We start from the raw sequence: 9,067 nt of genomic DNA on the forward strand, positions 1-9,067 counted from the left end.
TTATTTTATTATATAAAAATATTAAAATAAATTTAAAAAGAAAAAAAAGTTAACGTCCAGAATTTGGTTTTGAGGAATTGAATTCTGGCTACCCAATTGCTGATACAGTAAATGTGCTACAGTAAAGGGTTTAGTTCCGTAAATAAATTTGCTATGTAATTTTTTATTTTTTTTATATTATTTCGTAAAAACTTTAAGAGCCGTAATCTAGGAAGATAGAATAAAATTTGTTGTAAAAATATTATAGCGGTTGCCAAAATCGTTTTTATTTCCTCACCTTCCATTCCCATGTGATAGTACCTGTTAGACGAAGCAGCAAAACCAGCTTGCTTCCGTTGTGTGCGCCAACAATGGAGGCGCAAAGTTCAGGGTGGGACAACTGGGTCGGAGAGGCACTTTCAGCTCTTCACTCTCTCAAAGTTCTTCGATCTCTTAGACCCATTTGCCTCCGCAACGAGAAGAAAAGCCCAGTGTCCCTTGAAAACGTCTCAGAGCCTCTCAAATTTGGGGTAGATGAAGGCGCGTTCGAAGTGTTCGATGAAATGCAGCAATGGGACCGATACTCTGTGCAAGTGGAAATTGCAGAAACCACGTTTCGTAGATGGATGCATGACACCCCGAGCTCTGGTATCCTTTATTCTTCGGACATTTTGGTTTTAAAATAATGATTAATGAATTTGTTTTATGATTTCACTAATGGTAAATTCTATGGTGATATGGAAAATGAGAGAGTATTCTATACCCTCCCATAAATAATAATTTAGTGATAGAGTTAGTATAATATTTAAAAAAGACGTAAATATTCTTTAATATTTTAGTATATTTTAGAGTGTATTCAATTCACTCTTAAATTTAGGAGCACCATAACAAGCACCCTCACTAGTAGCTGTAGGGTTGTCAAAGTAAATCGTCACAGTAGTCGCGAAGCTACCAACAATAGTTATGTCAAAATAATTCTTAAGATTACAAAAAATATGATTTTAGTTCTTAAAATTGAAATTATCAAACAGTTATTTTAGTCTGAAATTACAAAAATAAAAGCTAAAATAACTGCCATTTCATAATTTTAGTGACAAAAATTACAAATTTTGTTAATTTATAATTTTAACAATTAATTTAGCGTATTACTTATCATGTCATGTTATTTTAATTTAATTTTGAATTTTAACATTTTTAAAATTAAAATAAGACATAAGATTTACTTCCTCCAATTCTATTTATAAAACCCTTTTAATTAAATTACGTAGGTTAAGAAAAGTGGTCACATTCTATGATTATTATAAGTGTTGAGAAATGAAAAGTGTTCAACGTTTGTGAAGAGCGAGATATAATAATAAATATTTAAAAAATTTACAGCCTCTTACCTCTTATATTAAGGACTACTAATAATTTTTAAAAGTCTCTTTTAAAATGGATTTGAAGAAGTAGTGATCATAGTGAAAAAAAAAAATCGTATATCAAACGACCTTAAATTCACTACATTCTTGTCTTCTGCATAATTGGTTCATTTTATTTTCTAAAATATATTGAATGTTTCGTTCTGATTACTGACATGAAAGTTGCAACCTTTTTTGTTTCTTTGGGTGTTAGGTGACGAGATTGTTCATGGCGATGAGAGAGCAGGGGCATCTAATGAGAAGTTTAAAAAGTTAATTTTGTTTTCCGGAAATGATTATCTAGGCCTGAGTTCCCATCCAACTATTGGAAGTGCTGCTGCAAAGGTGTGATGGTGAATTATGAATGCTTTTTTTATTATCATCTCTCTTTTTTCTGAATGGTAGTCTCGTTTTCATTGTGTTTATTGGTATAAATTAGGCAGCCCAAGAGCATGGTATGGGACCAAGAGGCTCTGCTCTCATTTGTGGATATACCAATTATCATAGGCTGCTAGAGTCAAGCCTGGCAGATTTGAAAAAGAAAGAGGTAAGGACTAGCCTTTAAGAACTACCTAAACTGTTCTGCCTTATGGCCCTATGAAGGATAATTAATTGATGGCAATGATTAAACTTGAGAATCTAAAATCATATTCATATGCCATTGTTTAGTATAATTGAATACTGTGAAATGGTGCTCAGTCCAAAATTTGATGCATACTTGTCATTGGTCTGTTGTCCTAGTTTCAACATTATTTGATCTTAGTGAAGAGTGAAGGCTATGGAGAAAAAATGGTTTTATTTTGTGTCCCTGACTAATGACAAATCAACTGTTAGGAAATACTTGATATGGCCAACCTAAAGTTAAAATGATAATAATTTTTACCTATATTCTCTTAATAATTTTGATTATTTATAATTATGTTTTCAGTGGGGCCATGATTGAATCTACTCATGAATTCCTAAGTATAAATAAATCCCACTGAAGTTACCTATATTTTCTTTCTCTACCTTTTTTAATACTAAGGAACTTATGGGTTACATTCTTCTAATATCCACCTGTTGTATAATAAATTGAGGAGAGGACCCAAATGTGATGACAAGTCTGGATTGTATGAAATGCTGACCCGCTTTTGGTTTAAAATCCATCCTATAGGATTGCCTTCTTTGTCCCACAGGGTTTGCAGCCAATATGGCCTTGATGACAGCAATAGGAAGTATTGGTTCTCTCTTAGCTGGGAATAACATAGCTTCAGAGGATGAAAAGATTGCTATCTTTTCTGATGCATTGAACCATGCATCAATAATTGATGGTATTCGTCTTGCTGAGCGACAAAAAAGTGTAAAGGTGTACATATATAGACATTGTGACATGTCCCATCTCAATTCACTGTTGTAGGTTTTATCTTTTCCTGAAAGTTGCATATTATCCTCTTTTTCCCTTCTGGTACAGCCTCTGAATATGTTGACATTGTTGCAACATCTATGATTTTAACAGATCTCATTGCAGAATGAAGAAGAAAGTTGTTGTGACTGACAGGTTAGTCATTCTGCTACTAATAAAAGTAGAAATTGTTTAAGGTTTAAAATAACTACAGTATTATATTCATATACTAGCTTGACACATGGCCTAAACAATATCTTCTTGTTGTGTGCATGATTGAATATGTGTTTGGTTCAGTTTATTTTGAAGAAATAATTGCTTTTCTTGCAGCTTTGAGAGAGCTTTTAAAAAAATGATTATTTTCCCTGAAATGATTTTTATTTGTTACCAACAACCCACTAAATTTCTCGTACTTATATTCCTGCACAATCTTTGGGCTTGACAAATTTGTAAGAGTATATAAAGAATAAGTGAATCATTTGCCTATGATTTCATGCATTTCTCATTGAGGAAGTTGTTTTTCATTCTTGCTGTTGACAGCAGTTAGTTGATAATGATTTATTGCAGCTTGTTTAGCATGGATGGAGACTATGCTCCAATGGTTGAGCTTGCAGAGCTTCGTAAGAAGCATGGCTTTTTGTTAGTCATTGATGATGTAAGACCTCTTAATATGTTTTAGCAAATGTCTTTTTTTTCCATAAAGACTATATTATATGCTGTTAGGTAATGGTTCTGATCCTTGGACTAAGGTTAAGATAATTATAAAACAACTATAGCATAGCATTAATGTTCCTAAAATAGAATCACCCACTCACCATACCATACATTGCTACTTAATTGAATATTTATGTGATACAAGAAAAATATGGCTTCTCATTGCTACAATGTCTAGTACAACTTTAAACTTTTACATGTGTATCTAGGCTCATGGAACATTTGTTTGTGGCAAAAATGGCGGTGGCGTTGCTGAGACGTTCAATTGTGAGAAGGATGTGGACATATGCATTGGTACACTAAGTAAAGCTGCTGGCTGCCATGGAGGATTTATAGCATGCAGGTAACTATTTTAGCGCTGTTGCTCCTGAAATTTTCAGCAAGGGAAATTGATTCCAGGCTTTTCTTGAATATTCCACCAATGGCTTTTCTGCTATTCTATGAATTTTTACAGCAAAAGGTGGAAGCTATTAATACAGTCAAGAGGTCGTTCATTTATATTTTCAACTGCTGCCCCAGTTCCAATCGCTGCTGCTGCTCATGGTGCGTTCTAGTGTTGTACTTGATTTGTTACATTCAAATATTGAGACTTTCCAAGACAGAATTTTAAACAAATTTTCATTTGCACTCTATGCATTTGTTATTAGTTCCTATTTCTAGGTATTTACTGCTTACCTTCGCCCTTAAATTTATCAAGTTATATCCTTATATGGGATTGATTTCTTATCTGTCATTCTCACTGCTAATATACATCCAATAATTCAGTGGAATAATGCTATTTACCTGACTATTGCATTCACAGTGTTGCTCTGCTGTAGATCATTTCATTTTAATCGGAAAAATGTTAAATTCGGACCATCTTAATTCAAATGGAGCAATCAATACAATTATGTATATTTCTGAACAAAAGAGATATTTATATAAGACTTAGGGCTTGTATGTTTCTCTTTTGATTTTTAATTTTTAAAAATTATGTTTTAAAACAATTTTTAAAAAATGAAAATAAAACTTATGTTAACGAACAAATTTATTATTTTTACTAAAAAAAAAAAACTGTTTTTAAAAATAGAAAACAAAAATTTCAATTTGATGCAACGGAAGAACTGTTTGATATGCCCATATGGGTAAATTGACCGTCTTTTACCTTTCTTGGAATATTTGTTCAGAGATTGAATATACATCTTTCAACCCATGTCTTGTAGGAATATTACTTATTTGTTAAAAACATGATGCAATTTTCAGCTGCTGTTGAAGTGGCAAAACTTGAGACCTGGCGTAGAAAGGCTATTTGGAACCGGGTGAAAGACTTTTATGTACTCACAGGAATCCCTGTGACAAGTCACATTATATCCCTAATCGTAGGCAGTGAAGACAAAGCACTTCAAGCAAGCCGGTAAATTTCCCTCCCCCAACTTTCTATCTCATCCTGTCGTTGTGCCTGGGAAACATTGATTCTAAGAAACTAATCATTTTTTCCAAAAACTCTCTGAAAGCTGACCAAAAGTAAACATTGATTCTGCTGCAGGCATTTATTGCAGTCTGGCTTCCATGTGACTGCAATCAGACCGCCAACTGTGCCTCCTAACTCATGCAGGTTTATGTCCAATATTTATGGAATTACAATCTGAAAGTTGAAACTCATTTACCTTTATTTGATCACATATTGTTTCATGTGCACATCTGTTATTTTTCTTTCATCTCTATAATTTAGGCTGCGTGTGGCCTTGAGTGCGGTCCATACAAGGGAAGATTTAGAGAATTTGGCAACTGCACTCTCTCGTTGCATCAATTTCCAAGACACCCGTATCTATAGCTGTAATGGTTATGCAAGACTGTAGCTTTTGCTTCTTCAGGATGAATTTCATCAATGTGATGTGACTGTACCGTTAATTAATAAGTACATACACCCTTAGTACCTTTATTAGTAGTTCAAGTCAATTAAATTCCCTCCTAATAAGCACATTTCGTTAAGAAGTGGTAGCTTATTCCCTCATGTTATATCAAAATGGCAAGCTATTTTGTCAATATCTAGATAAATTATGTTCAATTCTGATGTTTACATGTATTTAATTTTGATCAAATAATCACATCATTATTAAATGTTTATGTTATGACTACTGAGCTTTGAAGAGTATATTATTATTATTTTTAAAAGAAATAAATGTGTCAGCTGATGATTCACTGATGGTGTTAAAAAATTATGCATGGATAATGTGTTTGGGGGACCATCTTAACTCTCCGACCACGTCTATGTCATGAAAACGGGATTTTGTCTGATTATCATGTTTGGTTGTGATGAAAGCATGGTTTGAGTAAAATAAAAATATGATTTTTGATTTTTTTTTCATTGTGTGCTTAAGAGAACATAATAATATCTATAATTTTTTTTTATTAAAAATAACATAATTCAATACATTAATAACATTAAATTTAAAACTTTTAATATAGTTTTATTGTTTATGAATGTTTTTTATTGTGTATTCTTAGACATTAAAATTTGTTTAAAATTTTACACTAGATTTTACTATAGAATTGATTTTATGATAAAAGTTTTAAAATATGAATAATTATACTTAAAAGTTAATTTTAATAAAAAATAATTTTTTAAAATAAAAATCAATTAAACTCTAGTTTATAAATGTTAACTAAGATGGATTAATATTCAAATATAATATTTACATAATCATGAATTGTGAATAATAATTGTAAAATCTAAATTATGTTATTGAGTGTAAATTCTAAATTGATAAATAAGCTGTAGGTTAACATCAAATGATATTTTTCTAGGCACTTATTTAGTTGAAATAGTTATTATAAAACTGTACATCCAAATTCATGTAAACTACATATTTACGTTGAAATATGTATTTTATAAGAAAATATGATGATTGAATTTTTAACTTCAAAGTAAATTGTGATTAAATGTATCCGACCGATGTGAATGGTGCATCCCAAGGCTTGGAGCAATGATGGCTAAAAAATAATCTTATTATACCCCAAAAAGGGACCAGGATCCTTTCATGTTTGCACGCGAATATGAGGGTCATGTTACCATGTTTTTGCATTTTCGCTTAAGCGAAAATACAAAAACACAGAACATGATCCTCATGTAACAGGATGAGATCTTTTTCCCCCAAAAATACGTGAGAATGTACCTCAGAAAACTTAATGTATAAATTAAACTCAATACTCTTAGAATGTAAACTGAAATTAAAATTTTTACAACAAAATAGGCTATAATTGCATGATATCAATCATCAATGCACCGAATAGTGTTGCGTATTGCAGCGATTAGTTTGTTTGCATGGTACTCAATGACTAGAAAAGGCCAAATTATTTTGCTAGTACTTCATGTTATACGCAGATACTAACTAGCTCATGGTGATATGATAGGACTAAAATCATACCAAAACAATTATGCCTTCTCAAATTATTCACCGCTCGGAGGATAAACTAATTTGTTATAACCAAATAGTAGAGGCAAGAGCAATAGAAAATGTCTTTGTTCAAAAGCAGTGAGGGAGAGGTTCTCGCTGTAGCCAGAATGACAAATAACAGAGAAAAATTCTTGTCTTATTTTTTCATTGTAGCGAAAAATGCTTGCTATAGTGAGAGTTACTCGCTATAGCGAGATCACGAGTTTGAAATGTATTTAAAAAACTTATGTCCTATAAACTTTCATTTAGAACCAAAATACCTTCCCTCTCATTTCTCTCTACTCTCTCACCTTCCCTTATCAAAGAAAACTCTCCTGAACTCCAGATTTCTTCCAAATCTGAGCTTAAACATCTATTTCTTTTGGATCTAAATAATTTTCTTAGAGTTTAATTCTCTAAATTCTGCTCTATTTCTCTGTTTTTCCTCTTCTTAAAAGTGCTCTCTTTTGTGATATCTAGGAAAAATCTTGATCCTTGAGTGGTATATTCTATCATAATGTTGCATTTTTCTGTATATTTTGTGAAGAAAGTAGTCTTAGAGACCTATTTCTAGTTAAGGGAAATAAATCTGAAACCCTAAGTTCTATTTTTATGTTTTAGTTTGAAAAACCTAAAATACCCTATTTCAAATAGTAGATCTGAAGTATTTTCTTAAAAGTATAACGTTAAAAATGAACTTTTGGTATGAAAAGGTTTTGATTTAAAGAATCACTTAAGACAAAGTTTTATAGTAGAAGCCAAGAGCAAGAATGAGTTTTAAGAAATTTTCATAGGCAAGTTATTCATTATGTTTATATATATGTACTGTTGATATTGTAAATTATTATTTTTGAATAATCACTACAAAAAAAAATCTCTCATTTGTGGCGGTTAATTTTTACGATTGATGGTGGTTTCTATCACCTCTAAATTTTATTCCGGCGATTATAAAATTAACATTAAAATTGGTGACACAAGACCAAATTTGTGGCGGTTTTGATTCGTTGCTAAATTTTTAAATTTGCGGCAATTATTTAGTGGCAGTTTTGAACTGTCGCTAAAATTTAAAATTCAAATTTCAAACTGCGGGGCAAGAAATAATGCTCTATTTTAAAATTTGGCTTCCATACTTTTCTCCTGTTCTTATTTTCTACTTGTTTCTTTCTTTTGCTATTTGGGTTCACATTCGATTTATTTTTTAAGATTACAACATATATATTTTATAATTTATAGTGTAGAGTCATTAAAAGAGAGTCATTTTTGGAGGAAGTGAAAAGCATAGTAGAGGATTATCGGAGTTATCACGATTGGAGAAGACACTTTGAAGGTGGTGGCAGTGATAGATAGAAGGGTGGTGGTGAAATTTAATAAGGCCAAGGCAGAGGTGAATGGTAGCTTTGAGTGGGTGATGGAAAATGGGTGGGAGTGGAACGATGTTTCTTATATTCTGTTATTTTAAACTGACACCAAATCTCGTATTTTTTCTGACGTTTATGCAAAACTGCCGCTAAATCCTATATTTTTCTTGTGGCAGTTACTAAAAACTACTGCCAAATCCTGCAATTTTTTACAGCAATTACTAAAACCAATGTTAAATGTTGTTTTCTAAATATTTTGTTGGTAATTATTGCTAATCACAGCTAATGAATCAGCATTAAGTGACACATTTCTTGTAGTGAATATATGTGTTGAATAATGAAAAAAGTAGAAAATGTTAAACTTTAGGCTAGAAGACTTTATTAATACCAAGAGAGTGTAATCTCTAGCAAGATACTATGAACTATATGATTGGTATGAGTCCAAATGTGTTTGACCTTCAGCACATTGTATTGAATTGTTTAATAATATGTTTTTTTTTTTAATTTCATCAATATGGGCTTGAATGAGATCTTTGATTGTCATGAAAAGTTGATTATGCATAATTGATTGATCTAGCATTATTAAAATGTTTTCTTTCAGTATATGTAAGGTGGACTAAGTTCGTGTATGCTTTAATTTAGACATGATTCATTGAAATGAATAGAAAAAAGAGATGAATGAAATTGATGAGAATATCTGTGAATTGCTGAGAAAATGTAAGTAAAAGAAAAGGAATAACTAATACGTGTGTCATAAAAAATACTGATTGGTGTATAATATATGTGTTGTTATACATCGACCGGTGAAATTATAATACATGT

At 31.5% G+C, this 9,067-nt stretch overlaps 1 protein-coding gene across 3 annotated transcripts; it reads left to right on the forward strand.

Moving 5' to 3' along the window:
• The first annotated feature begins 228 nt into the window (after window positions 1-228).
• LOC113855031 (8-amino-7-oxononanoate synthase) lies at window positions 229-5,621 on the forward strand. 3 transcript variants are annotated; one of them, XM_027486466.1, is made up of 11 exons: window positions 229-627; window positions 1,591-1,721; window positions 1,816-1,923; window positions 2,530-2,768; window positions 2,872-2,913; window positions 3,325-3,412; window positions 3,681-3,814; window positions 3,926-4,014; window positions 4,714-4,864; window positions 4,997-5,065; window positions 5,183-5,584. In XM_027486466.1, exons 1-11 carry the CDS (start codon window positions 351-353, stop codon window positions 5,307-5,309), a joined length of 1,455 nt encoding a protein of 484 aa, XP_027342267.1. In that variant the 5' UTR covers window positions 229-350; the 3' UTR covers window positions 5,310-5,584. The 3 variants fall into 3 exon arrangements, with proteins under 3 accessions (XP_027342267.1, XP_027342266.1, XP_027342268.1); XM_027486465.1 differs by having other exon boundaries at window positions 229-653; window positions 1,560-1,721; window positions 5,183-5,458; XM_027486467.1 differs by having other exon boundaries at window positions 296-627; window positions 1,820-1,923; window positions 5,183-5,621.
• Window positions 5,622-9,067: the final 3,446 nt, after the last annotated feature.

Source organism: Abrus precatorius, unplaced genomic scaffold (assembly GCF_003935025.1).
Source record: "Abrus precatorius isolate BTA unplaced genomic scaffold, Abrus_2018 Scaffold11, whole genome shotgun sequence".
Taxonomy (NCBI): Eukaryota; Viridiplantae; Streptophyta; class Magnoliopsida; order Fabales; family Fabaceae; genus Abrus; species Abrus precatorius.